Source organism: Muntiacus reevesi, chromosome 13 (assembly GCF_963930625.1).
Source record: "Muntiacus reevesi chromosome 13, mMunRee1.1, whole genome shotgun sequence".
Taxonomy (NCBI): domain Eukaryota; kingdom Metazoa; phylum Chordata; class Mammalia; order Artiodactyla; family Cervidae; genus Muntiacus; species Muntiacus reevesi.
The window spans coordinates 67504225-67528998 of NC_089261.1; the positions used below are offsets into that span (position 1 = coordinate 67504225).

General features: G+C 37.0%; 1 protein-coding gene across 1 annotated transcript in view; it reads left to right on the forward strand.

The window, feature by feature from the left end:
- Window positions 1-22446, forward strand: part of RBM46 (RNA binding motif protein 46) — a 39093-nt gene extending 16647 nt beyond the window's left edge. Inside the window, exon 4 of the mRNA XM_065904814.1 lies at window positions 22247-22446. Within this exon, the coding sequence (XP_065760886.1) occupies window positions 22247-22446 (200 nt within the window). The remainder of the gene's footprint in view (window positions 1-22246) is intronic.
- Window positions 22447-24774: the final 2328 nt, after the last annotated feature.

A 24774-nucleotide genomic window follows, 5' to 3' on the forward strand; every position in this document is an offset into this window, starting at 1 on the left:
CTTGATATTTCCGTATGTCTTAGGACTGTTTTAACCCCCAAATACCTAATTATAGTAGTTTTTAGTTAACATAGATTTTTACTGTTTATATATCATTTCCTTTCCTCTTTATTTTCTGATGTTGCCAAGCATCAACTATGATTAATGACCCCTTCTTTATTCTGCTCAAAGAATATTCATTTGTGTTTTCTTTGGTATGAATATGCCAGTAACAGGTTATGTCCGTTTGTTTGCCTGACTATGTCTTTAATGCATCTGCCTTTTGAAAGGGTATTTTTACTATACCAGCTGTTACTTTCCATTAATTCCTTGAGGTTATTAATTCCATTCAGTCTTCAGGCTTCTGTTGTTTCTGTTGAGAAGTCAGCTGAAATTTGCTTATTACTCCTTTTTTTATTAATTTATTTATTTTAATTGGAGGCTAATTACTTTACAATATTGTGGTGGTTTTTGCCATACATTGCCATGAATCAGCAATGGTTATACATCTGTCCCTGTGTCCCCAACCCCTCCTCCCACCTTCCTCCCCATCCCCTCCCATCCCCCTGGGTTGTCCCAGAGCACCGGCTTTGAGAGCCCTGTCTCATGCATTGACTGGTCCTCCATTTCACATGTGGTAATATACATGTTTCAGTGCTGTTCTCTCGCATCATCCCGCCCTTGCCTTCTCCCACAGAGTCCAGAAGTCTGTTCTTTACATCTGTGTCTCTTTTGCTGTCTCGCATACAGGATCATCATTACCATCTTTCTAAATTCCATATATATGCAATAATATACTGTATTGGTGTTTTTCTTTCGGACTTACTTCACTCTGTATAATAAATAGCCTCCAGTTTCATCTACCTCATGAAAACTGATTCGAATGTGTTCTTTTTAATAGCTGAGTAATATTCCATTGTGTATATGTACCACAGTTTTCTTATCCATTCATCTGCCAATGGACATCTAGGCTGCTTCCATGCCCTGGCTATTGTAAACAGTGTTGCAGTGAACATTGGGGTGCACGTGTCTCATTCAGATCTGGTTTCCTCAGTGTGTATGCCCAGCAGTGGGATTGCTGGGTCATATGGCAGTTCTGTTTTCAGTTTTTTAAGGAATCTCCACACTGTTCTCCATAGCGGCTGTACTAGTTTGCATTCCCACCAACAGTGTGAGAGGGTTCCCTTTTCTCCACACCCTCTCCAGCATTTATTGCTTGTAGACTTTTGGATAGCAGCCATTCTGTTGTGAGATAGTACCTCATATGTTGAGCATCTTTTCATGTATTTGCTAGCCATCTGTATGTTGTCTTTGGAGAAATGTCTGTTCAGTTCTTTGGTCCATTTTTTGATTAGGTCATTTATTTTTCTGGTATTGAGCTGCAAGAGTTGCTTGTATATTTTTGAGATTAATTCTTTGTCAGTTGCTTCACTTGTTATTATTTTCTCCTGCTCTGAAGGCTGCCTTTTCACCTTGCTTATAGTTTCCTTAGTTGTGCAAAAGCTTTTAAGTTCACTTAGGTCCCATTTGTTTATTTTTGCTTTTATTTCCATTACTCTAGGAGGTGGGTCATAGAGGATCTTGCTGTGATTTATGTCAGAGTGTGTTATGCCTGTATTTTCCACTAGGAGTTTTATAGTTTCTGGTCTTACATTTAGATTTTTAATCCATTTGAGTTTATTTTTATGTATGGTGTTAGAAAGTGTTCCAGTTTCATTCTTTTACACGTAGTTAACCAGTTTTCCCAGCATCACTTGATAAAGAGATTGTCTTTTCTCCATTGTATATTTTTGCCTCCTTTGTCAAAGATAAGGTGTCCATAGGTGTGTGGATTTATCTCTGGGCTTTCTATTTTGTTCCATTGGTCTATATTTCTGTCTTTGTGCCAGTACCATACTGCCTTGATGACTGTAGCTTTGTAGTATAGTCAGAAATCAGGAAGGTTGATTCCTCCAGTTCCACTCTTCTCTCTAAAGATTGCTTTGGCTATTTAAGGTTTTTTGTATTTCCATTCAAATTATGAAATTATTTGTTCTAGTTCTGTGAAAAGTGCTGTTGGTAGCTTCATAGAGATTGCATTGAATCTATAGATTACTTTGGGTAGTATACTCATTTTCACTATATTGATTCTTCTGATCCACGAACATGGTATATTTCTTTATTTATATCATCTTTGATTTCTTTCATCAGTGTTTTATAGTTTTCTATATATACATTTTTTGTTTCTTTAGGTAGATGTAGTCCTAATTATTTTCTTCTTTTTGTCACAATGGTGAATGGGATGGTTTCCTTAATTTCTCTCTCAGTTTTCTCGTTGTTAGTGTATAGGAATGCAATGGATTTCTGTGTATTGATTTTATATCCTTCAACTTTCCCATATTCATTGATTAGCTCTAGTAATTTTTTGGTGGTGTCTCTAGGGTTTTCTATGTAGAGGATCATGTCATCTGCAAACAGTGAGAGTTTTACTTCTTCTTTTCCAATCTGGATTCCTTTTATTTCTTTTTCTTCTCTGATTGCTGTGGCTAAAACTTCCAAAACTGTGTTGAATTGTAGTGGTGACTACTTGTCTTGTTCCTGACTTCAGGGGAAATGCTTTCAATTTTTCACCATTGTGGATAATGTTTGCTGTGTAATAAACATATATGGCTTTTATTATGTTGAGGTATGTTCTTTCTATGCCTGCTTTCTGGAGAGTTTTTTTTTTTTTATCATAAATGGGTGTTGAATTTTGTCAAAGGCTTTCTCTGCATCTATTGAAATAATCATATGGTTTTTATCCTTCAATTTTTTAATGTGTATTACATTGACTTGGAGAAGGAAATGGCAACCCACTCCAGTGTTCTTGCCTGGAGAATCCCAGGGATGGGGGAGCTTGGTGGGCTGCCATCTCTGGGGTCGCACAGAGTCGGACACGACTGAGGCAGCTTAACAGCATTACATTGATTGACTTGTGAATGTTGAATAATCCTTGAATCCCTGGGATAAAGCCCACTTGGTCATGATGTGTGATCTTTTTAATATGTTGTTGGCCTCTGTTTGCTAGCATTATGGTGAGGATTTTTGCATCTGTGTTCATCAATGATATTGACCTGTAGTTTTCTTTTTTTGTGGTGTCTTTGTCTGGTTTTGGCATTAGTGTGATGGTAGCCTTAGAGAATGACTTTGGGAGTTTACCTTCCTCTGCAATTTTCTGGAAGAGTTTGAATAGGATAGGTGTTAGCTCTTCTCTAAACTTTTGGTAGAATTCACCAGTGAAGCCATCTGGTCCTGGGCTTTTGTTTGTTGGAAGATTTTTGATTACAGTTTCTATTTCCATGCTTGTGATGGGTCTGTTAAGATTTTTATCTTCTTCCTGGTTCAATTTTTGATTTATACTTTTCTAAGAATTTGTCTGTTTCTCCCAAGTCATCCATTTTATTGGCATATAGTTACTGATAGTAGTCTCTTATGGTCCTTTGTATGTCTGTGTTGTCTTGTGATTTCTCCATTTTCATCTGTAGTTTTGTTAATTTGAGTCTCCCTTTTTTTCTTGATAAGTCTGGCTAATGGTTTGCTACTTTATCTTCACAAAGAACCAGCTTTTAGTTTTGTTGATTTTTGCTGTAGCCTCCTTTGTTTCTTTTTCATTTATTTCTGCCCTAATTTTTGTGATTTCTTTCCTTCTACTAACCGTGGGGTTCTTCATTCATCTTTTCCTAGTTGCTTTAGGTGTGAAGTTAAGTTATTTAATTGACTTTTCTCTTGTTTCTTGAGGTAAACTTGTAATGCTATGAACCTTCTCCTTAGTACTGCTTTCACTGAATCCAATAGGTTTTGGGTTGTCATGTTTTCATTTGTTTCTATGCATATGTTGAATTCCTTTTTGATTTCTTCCATGATTAGTTGGTTACTCAGAAGCATGTTATTTAGCCTCCATGTGTTCGTATTTTCAATAGTTTTTTTCCCTGTAGTTGACATCTAATCTTACCACATTGTGGTCAGAAAAGATGCTTGAAATCTTTACAGTATTTTTGAGTTTACTAAGGCTAGATTTATGACCCAGGATGTGATCAGTCCTAGAGAATGTTCTGTGTGGACTTGAGAAAAAGGTGAAATTCATTGTTTTAGGGTGAAATGTCCTGTAGATATCAATTAGGTCTGACTGGTCCATTATGCTATTTAAAGTTTGTGCTTCCTTGCTAATTTTCTGTTTGATTGATCTATCCATAGTTGTGAGTGGGGTATTAAAGTCTCTCACTATTATTGTGTTACTGTTAATTTCCCCTTTCGTATTTGTTAGCATTTGTCATATATATTGCGGTGCTCCTATGTTGGGTGCATATATATTTATAATTGTTATATCTTCTTCCTGGATTGATCCTTTGATCATTATGTAGTGGCCTTCTTTGTCTCTCTTCACTGCCTTTATTTTAAAGTTTATTTTTATCTGATACGAGTATTGCTACTCCTGCTTTCTTTTGGTCTCTGTTGCGTGAGTTATTTTTTTCCAGCCCTTCATTTACAGTCTGTATGTGTCCCTTGTTTTGAGGTGGGTCTCTTGTAGACAGCATATATAGGGGTCTTATTTTTGTATCCATTCAGCCAGTCTTTGTCTTTTGGTTGGGGCCTTCAACACATTTACATTTAAGGTAGTTATTGATAAGTATGGTTCCGTTGCCATTTGTTTGTTGTTTTGGGTTCGCGTTTATACACCCTTTCTGTGTTTCCTGTCTAGAGAAGATCCTTTAGCATTTGTTGAAGAGCTAGTTTGGTGGTGCTGAATTCTCTCAGCTTTTGCTTGTCTGTAAAGCTTTTGAATTCTCCTTCATATCTGAATGAGATCCTTGCCGGGTACGTTAATCTGGGTTGTAGGTTTTTCTCTTTCGTTACTTTGTCCTGCCATTCCCTTCTGGCCTGAAGAGTTTCTATTGATAGATCAGCTGTTATCCTTATGGGAATCCCCTTGTGTGTTATATGTTGCTTTTCCCTTGCTGCTTTTAATATTTGCTCTTTGTGTTTGATCTTTGTTAGTTTGATTAATATGTGTCTTAGGGTGTTTCGCCTTGGGTTCATACTATTTGGACTCTCTGGGTTTCTTGGATTTGAGTGATTATTTCCTTCCCATTTTAGGGAAGTTTTCTGCTATTATCTCCTCGAGTATTTTCTCATGCCCTTTATTTTTGTCTTCTTCTTCTGGGACTCCTACAATTCAAATGTTGATGGGTTTAACATTGTCCCAGAGATCTCTGAGGTTGTCCTCATTTCTTTTTAATCTTTTTTCTTTTTTCCTCTCTGCTTCATTTATTTCCACCATTCTGTCTTTCACCTCACTTATCCTATCTTCTGCCTCAGTTATTCTACTGTTGGTTCCCTCCAGAGTGCTTTTGATCTCAATTATTGCATTATTCATTATTGATTGACTCTTCTTTATTTCTTCTAGGTTCTTGTTAAACATTTCTTGTGTCTTCTCAAGCCTTGTCTCTCATCTATTTATCTGTAACTTCATTTTGTTTTCAAGATTTTGGATCATTTTACTATCATTATTCTGAATTCTTTTTCCAGTAGACTCCCTATCTCCTCCTCTTGTTTGGTTTGGTGGGCATTTATTGTGTTCCTTACCTGCTGAATATTTCTCTGCCTTTTCATTTTGTTTAGATTGCTGTGTTTAGGGTTCCCTTTCTGTAGGTTGGAAGTTTTTGGTTCCTCTGTATTGTGGAGGTTCCTCCCTGTGGGCGGGTTTGGACGAGTGACTTGTCAAGGTTTTCTGGTTAGGGGAGCTTGCATCTGTGTTCTGGTGGGTGGAGCTGGATCTCTTCTCTCTGGAGTGCAGTGAAGTGTCCAGTAGTGAGTTTTGGGGTGTCAGTGGGTTTGGTATGGCTTTGGGCAGCCTGTCTTTTAGTGCTTATGGCTGTGTTCCTGCTTTGCTGGAGAATTAGCTTGGTATGTCTTGCTCTGGAACTTGTTGGCTCTTAGATGGAGTTTGGTTTCAGTGTAGGTATGGAGGCTTTTGGATGAGCTGTCGATTAGTGTTCCCTGGAATCAGGAGTTCTCTGATGTTCTCAAGTTTTGGAGTTAAGCCTCCTTCCTCTGGCTTTCAGTCTTATTCTTAGAGTAACCTCAAGACTTCTCCATCCATACAGCACAGATGATAAAACATCTAGGTTAGTGATGAAAAGTTTCTCCACAGTGAAGGCCACCCGGAGAGGTACACACAGTTACATGGAGAAGAGAAGAGGGAAGAGGGAGATAGAGGTGACCAGGAGGAGAAGAGGGGGAATCAAAAGGGGAGAGAGCTAGCTAACCAGTAATCAATTCCCTATGTGCTCTCCACAGTCTGGAACACCCAGAGATTCACAGAGTTACATAGAGAAGAGGGAGGAGGGAGATAGAGGTGACCAGGAGGAGAAGAGGGGGAGTCAAAAGGGATGAGACCCATCTAGCCAGAAATCAGTTCCCTAAGTGTTCTCCACAGCCCAGAACACTCAGAGATTCACAGAGTTACGTAGAGAAGAGAAGAGAAGGGAGAGGGAGGAGATAGAGGTGACCTGGGGGAGAAAAGGGAGAGTCAAAAGGGGAGAGAGCAATCAAGCCAGTAGTCACACCCCTGAGTGGAAATGGATACTGAAGATTAGATTCTTAAAGGTACAAAATTGGTAACAAATACTCAAAAGCAAAGATTAAAAATCTAGAGTAGAGGTGTTAGACTCTCAAAAATACAATATTAAAGATACAAAACAAAATCACAAAAATGAAAAAAAAAAAATACGAAATTTGCTTTAAAAATAGAGCCTTTTTTGCAAGGTTATATGAAAATTAAAGGAGTAGTAAAGAGCTAATTTTTTAAAAAAATTAAAAAGTGATAATAGTAAAAATATATCTAGGAATTTCTCTGGAGCTGTTGTGGACAGTGTAGGGTCAGTTCAGTTTTAGATAGCTCCTGGTTCCAGCTTGTACTTGTTCTCAAGGTCTATAGGTTCCCTCCAGTGCTTAGTCAGTGTTAACTACAGGAGTTTAGTATATTGCACCTGTCACTTCCAGAGCAGTTCTCTCTTATTTGTTCATTTTGCCTTTCTCTGTTTGCAAGTCTCTTCTCATTTCTACCCTGACACAAGGGGGCAGATGTGGTCACTTACTGAGGCTGACTTGCTCGGTCCTGTTGTGGGGAGGGAGGAACACTGCAGACAAATATTGCTGGCCTGTGTGGGGGGTGCCCGCAGGGTATGGCCCCCGCTCACAGAGGCGTGTGCTTTCCGGGTCTACACTGCTCAGGCTCCAGGGTGTTCTGCAGCGCACTATCCAAAGCAGGCCCTGCCTTTCGTGCACTTCCCAGGGCCAAGCCACTCAGGTTCTCGGGAAGTCCACAAGGGCACAGACTCGGTTGGGCATCCATTTTGTGCCCTTCAGGTCTGAGCAGGTCAGGCGACCAGGTGCTTGGCTAGTGCGCTGTCCTAGGTGGGCTGTGCATCCTATCACCTCCCTGGTCTCAGCCTCTTGGGTTCCCTGCTGTGCCCCAGGAGCGCCATCTCAGCTGTGCATCTCCTCTGGGGAGTGATCTCAGGCTGCGACCTCCTGGCAGGTGTCAGCCGTGTAGGATCCCAGGTAGATGTGGTGAGCAGCTGGGGGCCTGCTCGCGGGCTGGTGGAGGGTGCCTTCTCTGGGGCCGAGATTGGAGCAGCCCCCCGCCTTCTGGCTGTGGCTCTAGCATGCCTGTCTCTCTGCCCTAGCGGGGAGCGGCAGCGGGGGTGGGGAGGGCTGTATGCAGCTGGCTCTTTGCTTTGGTATTCTCAGTCCTTTGTTATGTGAGCGGGCCAGGCTGCGTGTTAGAGCCTTCCGTGGGAAAGTTCTCTCTCTTTCTTACTTTTCCTCTCTAGAGATCCCACAGTTTGGGTTGCTTTCTCACATTACCTTCCTCAGATTGTCCTCAGGGCATTCAGGTCTGGTCCTTACCCTAAGGACTGATGATGCTGCCCCGGCCTCCCTGTCCAGCCCCCCCACTCGCTAGTGGTGGATGCGAGCGTCTGGGCTGCTTCTCCGTTGGCAGTTGCGGTTAGGCACCTATTCTGTGTGGGGTTTTTTTTTTCCCCCTCTGGGTTATGTTGCCCTCTGAGATTCCAAAACTCCCCACAGACCCGCCTGTGAGAGGGTTTCCTACTGTTTGGAAACTTCTCCTCCTTAACGACTCCCTCTCCAGGTCGGGTCTCCGTCCCTAACTCTTTTGTCTCTCTTTTTATCCTTTATATTTTGTCCTACCTCCTTTCAAAGAGAATGGGCTGCCTTTCTGAGTGCCTAGTGTCCTCCACCAGCGTTCAGAAGTTGTTTTGTGGAATTTGCTCAGCATTCAAATGATCTTTTGATGAATTTGTATGAAAGACAGTGGTCTTTCCGTCCTATTCTTTGGCCATCTTGCGACCGCCTCCATTACTCCTTTATTATAAACTCCTCTGGCTGCTTTTAATATTTTCTGTTTCTCCTGTGATTTTCAGAAGTATTACTATGGTAGATTTAGGTGTAATTTTCTCAGTTTTTGTCTTAATTGGAATTTTCACCACTTCTAATCTGGATCAATGTTTTTCACTTGTTTTAGAAAGCTTTAAGTTATTCTGTTTTCTTATACTGCTTTTGTCCCATTTTCTCTATTTTTCTATATGGTACTTCAGTTATGAATTGTTGGACCATGTTACTGTATCCCATTTATCTACTGTGTTCTTTCTATACTTTTTCATTCTTTTGTATACTAATTTCCTATATATTTTCTTCAGGCTTGTCTTTTGGCTCATGAATTCCTTTTTCATCTGTGTCTAACAGGATAAAGTAATTATTTGAATTTCTAAATTCTGAAATTTCATTTGATTTTTTGTTGTGATTTATATTTTCCTTCCAAAATTTTCAGTCTTGTTTTTTACCCTTTCCTTGAGGATAGCAGTCATAATTATTTGATGTCTATTTCTGAAAAGTTTGTCTACATTTCCTATAGCTCTGTTACTGTTGACTTCTGTTTCTTGTGATTTTAGGTCACATTATTTTTTCTTTTTATATGATTGGTTCTTTTCAATTGAATGCCAGGTGTTATATATGAAAAACGTGGTGGTGATCTGAAAGGTAATATGCTTGTTTTGAAAAGGTGACCATAGGACTGGCAACCCCAGATTGTGTTAATCTTGTCAGCTATTGAGGAAAGTTTAATTTAGTAATCTAAATTAGGTTAAAATTGGTCTACTTCTAGTTCAGTTTTATTCAGGGTTTTAGATGTGCTCCTCAATTCCAGTTTTTGTCCTCTTATCCTCAGAACTTGTCTGTATCTTGCCATCTTCCTTTGTCTTTCAGATCCCTCTTTAGAACCTGCCAATCTTTGTAGGCAAAAGACACCTCTGGAAGATGTGTATACCACTTTGAGTTTCTTCTTGTCTAAAATCACAGTCCCACAGTTCTTCAGTCTTGACCATTCTCAGTGCTTTCAGATAGTTAGCTTTTCTTTTAATAAATGTCTGGGTATTTAGTTCTCACTGGGAAGGGTTGACTAAATACCTAATTTATTACATAAAAATCAGAAAAAATGGTGAATTTTTATGCTGAGTTATGTGTAAGATCAGTATTTAAAAGTCTATAGTTTTATGTGGATCAAACATTTTTTACTTGTTCATACTTAAATACAGAGATGCACCAAAAGGGATGGACATTCAAAGTTATACTGTATATAGCTAAGTTAGGCTTCAAGTAGATCAAGTTTAGCTGTTAATAAGTCAAATATTTTTTAAGGTTAGTATTATTTTGGCTACTTATTTCTTTTTAACACAGAGGGAAAGGATATTGATATTTTTCAAATTCACTTAGGTTCTTTGGCTATCCACTTAGCAAAAATTGGGCGATCTCATTTGTTTTTAAAATATTTTTCTTATTTTATTGGTAGAGTAGTACTTCTTGGAAAAACCAGCTGATAAGATCTTAATTTGTATAGAAAGATATGTTAATTCTGTTAATGTATTAAATCACAATTTTCATTCCAAAAGCAAAACACTGCTCTTTGTTCAAATTTGCAGAAATAACTATCACTTGTTTCTTTTCCTCTAAATTTATTTTCATATTTACTGATCAGATAATTTTAACTGAAGTTATCAAGGATTCTATCACTTCCAAGATAGGGATAACATCAATCTAAAGACTCAATTCTTTTCTGTCTTCACTGCTTACAGACAGGGAACACAGTCTCTTCAGCCTGGACCTATGTAGAAGAATTTGGAGAAAATAAGCAGGTAAGAAAAAGCCTCTTAGGAATATTAAGTGATATATTTAGTTTTCAGAAAGCTAGTTATAAATTATTCTTCTTACAGTTTTAAGAAGAATTATTTAAAACTATCCAGTGAAACCTTGTGACAATTTTTGATGATTATAGCTTTGTTGATTATAGACACATTACAGAAAGTTTTAAAAAGTTAACCTGGTTTCCATATTTTAGGACTTCTCAACACTTTAAACAGGCTAGTGGGTACATTGTAAAGCACTAAGATGACAAACAGTATTTTAACGTAGATGTAGTTGAAACAAGCTTATCATAAGTAGACTACCCCAGATTTCTCAAACTAACTTGACAATGGAAGTCTGATTTTTTCAAATTTATTAAACCAAAATTATTATTGATACAGTTTAGAATAAAAGTTATATTTATTAGGATTCACTTAGTTTTTTTCAGTGTGGTACTGAGGAGGATAAGTTTAGTTGGAAATTAAAGGTAGTTTAGAGTTTGAGTAAAGATTGTTAGTATCTAAATTCATTTTTACATATAGAGGCAAAAAAAATGTTGTAGTTCACTGGGAAGTAATCCATATATTCTTGAGTAAGTTTTTTACCTTTTTGTACCTCAATTTCCTCCATGTTAAAGAGAAAATTAGTAGTACTTACCTTGTAAGGCTACTGTAAGGATTAAATACTGCTGATCTTGTGTAGTTACTTTTGTACTTAGTAAATGCTCAGTAAACATTAACTATAACTTATACTTCAGCTACTGTTCATGGGGTTCTTGCGGCAAGAATACTGGAGTGGTATGCCATCTGTTCCCCTACTAGACTGCATTTTGCAGAGTTCTTCACTATGATCCAATCAATTGGAGTGGCCCTGCATGGCATGGCTCATAGCTTCATTAAGTTACACAAGCTCCTTTGCCATGACAAGGCCATGATCCATGAAAGAATCACACTTTTGCATTGGAATGCAAAAGTAGGAAGTCAAGCAATACCTGGAATAGCAAGGCAAATTTAGTCTTGGAGTACAAAATGAAGCAGGGCAAAGGCTTAACAGTTTTGACCAGATGGTCAATACCAAAGTCAAAATGATTATATGCTTTGCAGCTGAAAATGGAGTTGCACTATACAGTCAGCAAAAACAAGATCTGGAGCTGACTGTGGCTCAGATGATGAGTTCCTCACTGCAAAATACAGACATAAATTGAAGAAAGTAGGGAAAACCACTAAATCATTCAGGTATGACTTAAGTCATATCCATTATGATTAATACAGTAGAAGTGACAAAAAGAGTCAAGGGATTAGATCTGGTAGACCGAGTGCCTGAAGAACTATGGACGGAAGTTTAAAACATTGTACAGAAGGCGGATACCAAAGGCATCTCAGAAAAAAAGAAATGCAAGAAGGCAAAGTGATTGAGGAGGCTTTACAAATAGCTGAAGAAAGAAGAGAAGCAAAAGGCAAGGGAGAACGGGAAAGATATACCCAACTTTAATATAGAGTTCCAGAAAACAGGAAGGATAGATAACAAGGCCTTCTTAAATGACCATTGCAAAGAGATAGAGGAAAACAATAGAAAAATCTCTTTAAGAAAATTGGAGGTATTAGGGGAACATTTTATGCAAGGATGGTCACGATAAAGGAAAGAAAAAGTAAGGACCTAACAGAAGTAGAAAAGATTCAGAATAGGTATCAAGAATATACAGACAAACTATACAAGAAAGGTCTTAATGACCCAGATAACCATGATACTATAGTCATTCACCCAGAGTCAGACATCCTGGAGTGTGAATTCAAGTGGGCTTTATGAAGCATTACTATGAGCAAAGCTAGTGGAGATGATGGAATTCCAGATGAGCTATTTCAAATTCTAAAAGATGATGTTGTTAAAGTACTGCACTCAGTATGCCAGCAAATTTGGAAAACTTAGCAGTGGCCACAAAAGTGGAAAAGATCAGTTTTCATTCCAATCCCAAAGAAGGACAGTGCCAAAGAATGTTCAAACTACCGTGTGATTGCACCACATTTTACATACTAGCAAGATAATGCTCAAAATTCTTCAGGCTAGACTTCAGTAGTATGTGAATTGAGAACTTCTAGATGTACAGACCAGATGTACAACTTCCAGATGCCATTTAGAAAAGGCAGAGGAACCAGAGATTTAATTGCCAGCATTCATTGTATTGTAGAAAAAGCAAAGGAGTTCTAGAAAAACATCTGCTTCTGCTTCATTGACTATGTCTAAAGCTTTTCACTGTATGGATCACAACAAACTGGAAGGTTCTTCAGGAGATGGGAGTACCAGACCACCTCACCTGTCTCCTGAGAAACGAGAAACCTGTGTGCAGGTCATGAAATAACAGTTAGACTCAAACGTGGTACAACTGACTGGTTCAAAATTGGAAAAGGAGTATGGGAGTGCTGTATATTGTCACCTTGCTTATTTAACTTATATGCAGAGTATGCCATGTGAAATTCCAGGCTGGATGAATCACAAGCTGGAATCAAGATTGCCAGGAGAAATATTAAGAACCTCAGATATTTGAATGATACCACTCTCATGACATAAAGTGAAGAGAATCTAAAGAACCTCTTGATAAGGATGATAGAGGAGAATGAAAGAGCCGGCTTAACTCAACATTAAAAAAACTAAGGTCACAATATCTGATCCCATCACTTCATGGGAAATAGTTGGTGAAAACGTGGAAGCAGTTGCAGATTTTCTTTTCTTGGGCTACAAAATTATCTGTGGACAGTGACTGCAGCCTTGAAGTTAAAAGATGCTTGCTCCTTGGGAGGAAAGCTATGAGAAACCCAAGTGAAGGTGAAAGCCGCTCAATCATGTCCAACTCCTTGTGACCCCATAGACTGTGCACATCCACGGCATTCTCAGTCCAGAATACTGGAGTCAGTAGTGTTTCCCTTATCCAGACGATCTTCCTGACCCAGGGAAGATCCCAGGTACCAGCTGAACCACAAGGGAAGCCCAAGAACACTGGATTGGGTAGCGTGCCCCTTCTCTAGCAGATCTTCCCAACCCAGGAATCGAACTGGGGTCTCTTGCATTGCAGGTGGATTCTTTACCAAGTGAGCTATCAGGGAAGCCTCTAGACGGTGTATTAAAAAGAAGACATCACTTTGCCAACAAGGTCTGTATGGTCAGAGCTCCTATTTCTCCAGTAGTCACCTATGGATATGAGAGTTGGACTGGAAAGAAGATTGAGCGCTAAGAATTGATGCTTTTGAATTATGATGCAGGAGAAGACTCTCTTGAGAGTCCCTTGGACAGCAAGGAGATCCAACCAGTCCATCCTAAAGAAATCAACCCCGATCATTCATTGGAAGGACTGATGCTGGTGCTAAATCTGTAATACTTTGGCCCCCTGATGCAAAGATCTGACTCACTGGAAAAGAGCTTGATTCTGGGAAAGATTGAAGGCAGAAGGAGAAAGGGGAAAAAGGAGAAGGGTGCAGCAGAGGATGAGATATTTAGATAGGCTCACCGACTATATAATAGACATGAGTTTGAGCAAACTCTGGGAGAAAGTGAAGGACAGAGGAACCCAGTTTGCTACAGTCCATGGGGGTAGGACATGATTTAGCAACTGAATAGAACAACATACTTCAGATACAAGCAATATATTTAAGTTTGAAACTTAAAACTTTATTTGTACAGATCTTAATCTTAGTTAAAATTTCTAAATATGTGATGCTGTTCTCAGAACTGCCTTCTCTACAATTTTTTTTGTTCAAATTTTAAATTATAAGGACTAAATTTACTGATGGAAATGAAACTTGAGAAGAGTTGCTGTCTTTCCTAGAGCTGTATCTTTACCTTGGCTCAAGACGGTTTTTGTAGCCAGCTACAAATTTTAAGCTACACTGAAGCCTAGTTTTGTATGTGTGGTGTCGCTTCAGTCATGTCTGACTCTGTGACCTTATGGACTAGCCTGCCAGGCTCCTCTGGACCTTGGATTCAGACAGGAATACTGGGGTGTTGCCCTGCCCTCCTCCAGGGGCTCTTCCTGACCTAGGGATTGAACTCTTGTCTTAAGTCTCCTGCATTGGCAAGTGAGTTCTTTACCACTAGCGCCACCTAGGAACCCTGTTTGCTGCTACTCAAATCATAATTTTCCCTTTCACAAGCTGCTCTTTTCTTCTTCTTTTTCCAAATGGTGTATAAACTAGCATTAAAAGGAATTTGACATGATTAAATCTCTTAATACAAAGGTAGCATACTGGAAGTTCTAGAAACAATTTGTTTGGTCTCTTCAGTTTTTTGATGGGAAAGCAGCTAGGTTTCACTTCAGTACAAATAGCTGGACACCTCTTATTTTACATTTGGTCCTTTTTGAGCTCTTTTGTTTGTTACATCTTGGCCTCTGAAGACATTTGAGTTTATAATTGCTGTATTTAACATATTTTAAGAATTTTTCTGATTTGTTTTTAATGTTTTCCCATTATATAGTAATCTTATTAAAGGTTCTTCCTATACTGATTTGCACAGTTGTTCAGTGAATTAGCTGTTTCTGTGGTCAAGTTTGGGAAGAACCATAAACTATATATATTCCCCTTGGAAGTTGTAATGCATTGCAATTAGCATCCTGAATAACTATAATACAGTTTGTTTAGCTGTTAGATCCATCTTTCCTAAAATTTTCCTAAGACGTTTTTTGGCCTAAGGGATTCTTGTTTCAACAAGAATTGTGTGGGATGTAGTTTGGGAAACTTTTAAACTAACCCAGAGAAATGTTTGGGATTTCTTTATAACTTTTTTGAGGTATAATTAAAATACAATAAAATGCTCATATTTAAAGTGTACGCTTTGGTCAGTTTTGCTTTATAAATCTGTGAAATCAAGAAAATGAAGATTTCTGTCGCCTTTGCTATAATTCATTTCTTCTTCTGGGTCCTCTTTCCCAGGCAGATACTGAAACTGATTGCTTTCACTGTAGTGATATTAGTTTGCATTTTTGAGGATTTCAAACCTTTGTTTTGGGGTTTCGATTTAGAATGAAACAGCTGTAATTTCTTAATGATAATACAGATAATTGACAAAATGTTTATGATATATGATATCAGAGTTTTTAGAGTAAGGATTTTAAACCCAAATCTTTAAAATTATATGGGAATTACACTAATTTTAAAAAATAATTAAAAACAGCAGTAAATAATTTTCCCTCAAAATTGCATCTGAGAAATATAATCATCTAGTAAAACCAGAGAACTAATTAACTAGAAGCTTATAAGGAAACAGTTATAGACAGTAACTTTCTTACCCAGCCACCTGTTTCTAAGACTGTCATCTTCAAACCCTCCTATAAACCATGTTAAAACAGAAATACTGACCTTAGTTACGCTGTGGGCCTAGTCTTAGAGAAACACACTGGTCATTGCATGTGTGCTCTTCACCTGATAGGAAAAATTAAGTAGGAAGTAAAAATACTTTTAAAGAATTTACTTGAACTGAGGAAAGTAAATGAGGTAAAAATACCAGTAAATTTGATACTCCTAATGTAGTCCAGTCAAAAATATCACATAAAGATTTAGTTAATGAGTTTTAAGTACTTCATAGGTTACAGTTGCTTAGTAATTACCAATTCTGGAAATGCTGTCCTCTGCTCTACAGTTAGCTTTTGGTCTTCTGCACTAGGATAGAAATACAGCGTAATGAATGATAAGTGTTAATGGTTTTCTAACATATGTGATTCTAATGTCTATCTTTGAACCCAGCCTTTTAAAAATATTCTAGATATGTATAGTATTGTTACAAAAAACTATTTTAAAGATACAATTCAGTGGTTCAGTAAAAGAAAGTTATTGATTTACTATAGTTATGGCTATTAGAATATTAGAAATTGAAATAAAAATGGTAAAATGAAATTTTTTCAAAATTTTGACAGAGATCTCATAGAAATCTAAAGAAATGCTTGAAATACATGTTAAAGGTGGAAATGTTTTTCATAGGTCAAAACATTGGGTGCTTCACATTGCTGTTGGGAATGTTAAAATGGTATATAGTTTCTTGGAAATCATTGGCAATACCTCAGAAAGTTAAACATAGAATTTACCAAATGACCCAGTAATTCCATTCTTAGTTATTCACTCTAGAGAATTGAAGACATATGTTCACACAAAATTTTGTGCACTTATTCTTTAACAGCATTATTCCTAACAACCAAAAGGTGAATGTCCATTGATAAACAAATTGATAAACAATTTGGATAAACAAAATGCATTATCTCTATACAATGGCTATAAAAAGTTCTGATACATACTACATGGATGAACCTTAAAATCATGCTAAGTCAGTTAAGAAAGACCACCTTAATTATGTAATTTCATTTATATGAAAAATCTATAATAGGCAAATCTGTAGAAACAGAAAAGTGAGTGGTTGCTGGGGTTGGAGGAGATGGAATGGGGAGTGACTGTTAATAGGTACATACAGAGTTTCTGTTGAGGGTCTTGAAAATGTTCTGGATAGTGGTGTTTGGTTGCATAACTTTGTGCATGTACTAAAAATCACTGAATCATACACTTTAAAAAGGTACATCAAAAAGAGGAGGTGGATATCAAGGTAGAATTCACAGAGCTAACAAGGAGAAGGGAAAAAACCATTTATGAGGAATTTACTTTCTAATGGAAAATTAATTTAAAGGGTGTCTGGTTAGAAACCAAAAGAAAAAGATTAATATGAGAGGATACTTTCTTGGAACTCACTTTACAGTCTCTATTAAGGCTTTCTCCTTTGTATGAAACAAAACCAGCTAGCGTTCTGTGATGTTCCGTCAAGACGTGTAAGAGAGTTAGAAAAGCAAGACACAAATAGAAGAAACCAGTATACCTATGTCTCAGTTTTCACTGAGAAACGCATTGGTGGCATTTGTCTCTCATGCTGGACAGAGAAGGGGAGGAGACCACATTATGCTCACTGCAGAGGTGGGTCTGGCAGGCAGGCTCTGCACTCGCTCCCTGGCCACATGTGGCTCCATGGCTATTACGATCCTGCCCACTCCAGACACAGCCTCAGAATCTTCTGGAATTAAGAGCCCACTTAAGGTTAAGCCTATAAGTCACATTTATTCTGTAAAAATGTTTTTATTCAGCATATAAATATGGAATTTTAGAGGATTAGATTAAAATGGTATCTCTAATAAAGCATTATATTAGAGCAAGTTACTCACACATTTTTTTGTACAAAAGGGCCTTTTCCTTAAATGAAATATTGAATAAAAGTTTAGCATTTAAAGCAAGGGAATGCAGAGCTGTGTGTTGAAGTACAAAATGAGGGTGGGGGTAGGTACAAGCAGAAGCCAGGTAGCTTTGTGTTTGCCACTCAGTCATGTCTGACTCTTTGTGACCCCATGACTATAGTCCACTAGGTTCCTCTGGTCGGTGAAATTCTCCATGCAAGAATACTGGAGTCAGTGGCCATCCCTCCATGAGGGAATCTTCTCAGCTCACCCAGGGTCAAACCTGGGTCCTGCCACATTGCGGGCAGATTCTACCAGCTGAGCCCCCGGGGGAGCTTCAGTACTCCCTTTCTCTCACCCTGCCCCCGACACACTTTTGAAAAACACTTTCTCTCAACCCAGTTTTGAGGAAATTGTGGGAGTAAAAGAGCTTGATCAGGTGGAAATACTACTTTCCTAGGAGTTAGAAGGCCTGACTTTTAACTTGTTTTTTCTCTGTTTAACTGGGTGGAATATGAAAAAGTCACTCAAATCCACCATCTTTTGTCAGTAATATTCTTCAGTGAAAGAGGTGGTTTAAAGTAGAGACTTCTGAGGACTGAAGCTATTCCTATTTAATATTTTGATTTAGAGAATTTAATTAGTAAAAAACTTTATTAATATCAACAGTAAGAAGAAAGAACCAGAAAGAATGATTAGTAAGTGACCATTTTAGTAAAATATCTAGTTCAAGCCTTTGGGTTCATTTTTATTGCAAGTCACTGGGGTCAGAACCAAGACCTAACCAGGACCCTCATAAATCATAACAAAGAATCTTTTCAGATGCTACATGCCATGAAATATGCCTGTAGCCAGTCTTTGCATCTCAGGAGCTCTTTGCAACTTGACTTCTGCAATTTAAACAGCTTGGTTATGTTCCACCAGTCTCGTGCATGCCATAACAAGTAGGAATGTAGCCCCCATTCAGCAGGCTGTGAGGTTTTCTGTAACCCCAATTATCTGGAGATCTGTAAATTTTATGATGAAATTTTGTGAAAGTAAAAATGTTAGTCTCTCAGTCGTGTGTGACTCTTTGCGACCCCGTGGGCTATAACGCACCAGGCTCCTCTGTCCGTGGGGATTCTCCAGGCAAGAAGGCTAGAGGGGGTTGCCATTTTGTTCTTCAGGGGATCTTCCCAACCCAGGGATCAAACCTGGGTCTCCTGAATTGCAGGCAGATTCTTTACCATCTGAGCCACCTTATTAGACATAAGGGAAATACAAATTAAAACCAAAATGAGATATCACTTCACATCACTGGAATAGCGGTGATTAAAAGCTCTGGCAATAATATGTTAGGTGTGGAGCAACTGGAGCTCTCATATTTTATTGATGTGAGTGTACTGTTGTAAATGCACTGTTTAGCAGTGTCTGTCTCTACCCTATCACCTAGCAATTCTACTCTTATTTACCCCAAAGAAATGAAAATATATGTTCACAAAAGAACTTGCATAAGAATGTATATAACAGCTTAATCATAATAGTCAAAGTTAGAAACAACTCAAATTTTTATCGACGGGTAAATGGATAAAGAAATTGTGGTGTATTCATACAGTGGAACACTACTCAACAATAAGAATGAACAAACTACTGATATAACATGAATGAATCTAGACATAAAAAGTACCTTAAGAATTCATTTTATATAAAGTTCAAGAACAGGCAAAACTAAGCTAATAATGCTAGAAATCAGAAAGTGGTTGCCTCCAATAGAAGGACTCTGAAATGGATAATGGGATCTTCTAGATTGAAGGATATGTTTTATATCTTGCTTTAAGTGTTGTTTGCATAGGTTTTTATAGTTAGCAATACTCATTGTAATGAACACATAAGATGTATACATTTTATTATATGTAAATTGTGAAAGTGAAAGTCACTCTGTCGTGTCTGACTGCTTTGCGACCGCATGGACTGTACAGTCCATGGAATTCTCCAGGCCAGAATACTGGAGTGGTTAGCCTTTCCCTTCTCCAGGGGATCTTCCCAACCCAGGATCGAACCCAGGTCTCCTGCATTGCAGGTGGATTCTTTACCAGCTGAGCTATCAGAGAAGCCCGATGTAAATTGTACCTGAATTTAAATGTAAAATGTATATTGTACTTCAATTTAAAAAGTGTTAAGACAGTTGAATAATTCTCAATGTAAAACATTCTGAAATTGGTTCTATATCATTCCCTTAAGAAGAAGGGCAGAGGGGAGTCCATATCCCAGTCTGAGGGAGAAACAGTGGGATTGAAGAACTAAGGATGTTCATTGGGAAGAAAAAGCAGGGGTGGGCAAGTAAATATATGTTAGGAATTTTAATTCATTTGTTAATTTGTTGTTTCTTAGAAATCAGTGATGTTTCTGAGTTCTGTTGTCTGTGATACATAAATTATATGTTAGAGGAAATATAGTTCATCTATATTTATCTCACAGGTATTATCTCAAGTTTGGTATGTATTATATTTTCTAGACACCCAGATGTTTTCTGAATATATCTAGTGTTTTAGATTGCAAAATAAATTTTTTTGAAATGCTTGTAATTGTAACCATCTGAAGCTTTTTATTTCCCAATCTTTGTAATATTAGGGAGAAATTTTTTTCCTTTATTTATCCTCTATGAATAAAGCCGTCAAAGTGCCCTTTTAATTTTTTATTATTAGTCTCCTTCAGAGTGAGAGACTACAGTGGTCATTAGTGTGTTTTTAAATTGAAGGTTTACAGTAGAGGTATATCAAAAATGCAGTTTTTCAGACCTAATGAACACTCTTGTTAGTAGCCAGTTGTCTTTGTGAAATCTTCTGAAAATCTCTCTTTTAGCCATATTCCATGAATAGGCTGCAACCCAAACTGAAAGTGATTTCTCTGCAAACTCTGTTTCCCCACATACAAAGTATAACTATTTAAAGATCTGTTCTTTTAAATCATGTTGTCTATGATCACATTGTTAAAATTTGAAAGCATGAACTATATGTGCATGGCTAATAAGGAATTGGCCACCTCATGCGAAGAGTTGACTCATTGGAAAAGACCCTGATGCTGGGAGGGATTGGGGGCAGGAGGAGAAGGGGACGACAGAGGATGAGATGGCTGGATGGCATCACCGACTCAATGGGCATGGCTTTGGGTAGACTCTGGGAGTTGGTGATGGACAGAGAGGCCTGGTGTGCTGTGATTCATGGGGTTGCAAAGAGTCGGACCCGACTGAGTGACTGAACTGAACTGAACTGAATAAGGAATTGATTGTATTTGTGTGATAATCATTAGAATGAGAGGAGAGAATCAGAACTTTTTAAAAAACAATCATTAGAATTATCAGAAACACTAAGGTTTCTATTTATACTCAATATTGTAACGCTTCAGGCAAAGAGGATCCTTTAAAAGAAGAAAAAAAATTTCTATAATACCTGGATTTATGCTACTTTATTCTATAATACCTAGATATTAGGAAAGCAAATGGTATCAAAGTAATTCCTTATCCAGTTTCAAAATATTGAAAATATTTTTAACTGGACGCTTGGTATTTATCTTCTTTTTTTTAATTTTTTCTTATTTTATTTTTTTTCATTTATTTTTATTAGTTGGAGGCTAATTACTTTACAATATTGTAGTGGTTTTTGCCATACATTGACATGTAGCAAACTGCTTTCATTGATCTTATGGTACCATTAAAAGTTTATAAAAATTATTCTAACTAGAGTTTTTACAGTGTTAGAAAATAAACTTATATTTAACTGATTTTTATTTTTTCCATTTTTTTTCTTAACTAGGTTCTTTCTGATGTTTCTTGAGCTTATTCCCCTGCAGTTGATCTCATTCTTGTTGGCTTACTGTTAAGTTCCATGACAATACTAGGTTAATGTTCATTTTTAGGCCTCATTTATAGTACCAGGAAAATGTAGAAAAAACTTGACCTATGTATTAGATGACCTAATTTTTTCCATCCCTAGAAGTACCATACCTTTTATAAATAATCATTTTATAGTCATTTTCACACTCTTTGACTTAGTCTACACTAAAGAACATAGTTGAGTTTTTGGAAAGTACAGGATTAACAGATTTGGTCTTTAATGCTCACACACATCTCTAAACATTATAGTTAATGAAGCAGGAAATTGCAGCTACATAAGATGAATGTTTATTTTGGAACAGCAATATTTCAAATACTGGTTTTCAAAAAATAATTTGGTTTGATTTTTGGATTTCTCAATACTGTAAGTTGGTAATGGTTTCTTGATGTTTATTTTATGAAGATGATTCATTTTACTGTTTTATGGTACTGGTAGGATTCTGATACTAAGTTGGTTTGTTGAGTTGTATAATTGTTTATATTAATATTTAAGTTATATTAGGTAATTTTTGCAGTCCAGGGGTAGACGTTTCTGCTGGTTTGATACCTGACACAGTTTTAAAAAAGAAGCAAATAATGAATTCAGTGTTTCATATCTTTTCTTCATGGATGACCGACCTGTTAGTGTCAGTATCAGATTTAAAAGGAGCTTCATTGTGAATAGAGTAAGAGAAATCAGAGGTTATCTTTTTCAGTGATCATAAAGACACAAAACAATTAATAGATATCCAAGAATGCATTCTAGTAAGATCTCTGAAGCATTGTGTCAGTGAAAGTTTTCATAATACTAACTGATGAAACTGTCAGGATTTGCAATGCAGTGAATGCTGAAATAGTCTTTACCAGTAATATAAAATTATCAGGATTTTGAAAGTTTCAGAACATTATGTTAAACTGTGATTATAGTTATAATGCTTTGTCTCTTTGAGTTAAATTTGTAACCATAAAGATGTGCAGCATAATTGTTATGTATTTGTTTACAGACTACAGTTTCCGTCGCAGCTCAATAAATAGTCTTTCCCCTGTTAGTGCTACCCTCTCTTCTGGGACTCCCAGCGTGCTTCCTTATACTTCAAGGCCTTACTCTTATCCAAGCTATTCCTTGTCACCAACGATGCCTCTTGCTAATGCCAGCCATGTTGGACAGCGACTATATATCTCCAATCAGGCCTCATTCTTCTGAAGAAAATACTGTAAACAGGAGTATGAAGTTTCTTTGTAAAGCATGCACATTAAAATACTGTTTAATTTTAGAATCGGGTTTGTACATTTGGTTTTAAAATGAAAATTATATATTCAACATAATAAACATCAGTCATAGTAAACATCAATAACCTACAGTTGTAAAACTTGTAAAATGCTACGGTTAAAAAGTTACTCAGTGATTTCTCTTGATAAAGGTATAACAAACTGCTGTTCGTTTTAAGCTTTTGGGATTTTAAATAACTTCTGATTCTTGAGTGGTCTGTAGAACCCGGAAGTTTACATTAAATTTTTTCATTGTAACTTTACTAAATAGAGTTTCACAAGTATTAAAGCACTTGCAGACAATGGTTACACTAGATTTGATTACCAAGGATCACTATCTGTATCAGAGATTAGAACAATTATATAACCAGGAGCATCTAACTATTATGTAAAAAGAAATGAAGGGCAAAAAGATTAAGATGCAAATTTTATGCAGTATGAAAGAAAAAGCAGTCTACCATTGTGGTCCTTGAAAATAACTATAAATATTTTAGTTAATAATTATTTGTTGTAGAAATAAATTATAACTTTGTTGTTAATGTATTCAAGGTTTTTATAGTTATACTTCTGTTTTTTGATATTCAATGTATAGTTGAGTAAGAAGTGTTATACTGTTTTTTAACGTTGAAATCATGTGTTGTTTAATTTTTGTACTTGAATTCAAATTCTTTGACATTAAATATACAGTGTTTCTAATATGTGTGTGTCTCACTTGTTTATTAAGTATGTGGAAAAAGTTTAGTTCTCGTGATTGTCTTGACCTGACCTAGAAGCCAGTTTCCCTGCTTGGTATGCATAGGCTCACTCTCTTCACTGGGGTCAAAGCAAAGGGTAATGCAGGCAGAAAATACTAGCAAAGTCCTTCTTGGGGCCGGTAGAAATGTTTTGTTGATTAACCCAGTGATGTTTTCCCCTCTTTCTTATGAATAATTAACAAACTCAGGTCATTTGGGCTGTTTAATAGTTTAGTAACATACATCTGTAATCAGTTTCTAATGATGATTTCCATAGGAGGCAAAAATCTTTTCACTGTTTAGATCCCAGATACTAGCTTTGGTAATCATCTCATTGTATGGAACATAGGGTTTTGATAAGTAGAATATTAAATAGCTGTGTATATGTCTTCTACTGAAGTTTTTCTTTAGCAGAAGTTATTGGAGATAATAAATTTGCCTTGTTTTCATCCTCTAAAGAAGGTTCATTCCATCAGACCATACTTAATACTTTCTCTAGATTGTTGCCTTAGACTTTCTAATTTAAATGAGCATAGACATTATCTTTAAGTAGTGTTAATTTTTTTCTGACATCTGACTTTACAGTTTAACTTCTGTGATTCACAGCTTCATATCACTCCTTCAGCAAACATACAGTGAGCATTTTGTCAGCTGCTATGGAAATGCCCTTGAGATGCAAAGGTGACTCTGATTCAAACCAGAAGATAAACAGACACATTAATTCAGTTTTTCATAGAAATGTTTGGAGTGGCCCAAATATAATTACAAGTTCCCACATAATTTTTTCACTTAAAATATTATACAGTTGACCCTTGAACAATAAAATGCGTGTTTACTTATATGTGAATTTTTTTCAATAAATATGTACTGCTATAGTACATCATCTGTGGTTGGCTGAATCTGCCAATGTGGAACCATGGATACTGGAACATGGATACTGCTAACCCCCTGTGTTCTTGAAGGATCAGCTGTACATCACAATTCAGAGTTTACCAATCACACAGTGCATTTGGAGATCCATAGTTACATGGTGGGAAAACATAAAAACTTTGGCCTTTGATTACCAGTTCTGCCATAGCTGCCATCCCGTATGCCAGGTATGTACAAGCCTCAGGCTTGATTACCAGTTCTGCCGCAGCCAAGTAATGACTCTGAGCTTGTACATGATTTGTAATCTCTCGAAGCTATAATTTCAAATCTGTATAATCCTGATAACTTGACAGCATTAAAGGTAAAGCACTTCCAAGGAGAAAGCACTCAAGCAGGAGCCTGTATTGTTTAGCTGTAATTATATAATATATAGTAGTCACTTAATGTACTGGTTTCTCCTCTCTGTTCCCTTTAGCCAGAAATATATAGATCATGCATTCTTATCAAGCACTGTCTCTGTGATGTAATGTTTGAGCTTGTAATGATTGACGTAATGGTCAATTTTGTCCATACTGCATATGAAATTTCACCTGTGAACATAGCTACTAATTACTTGCTGCTTTAATTTTTATAGTACAGGCTCTATAATAAGCTGTTAA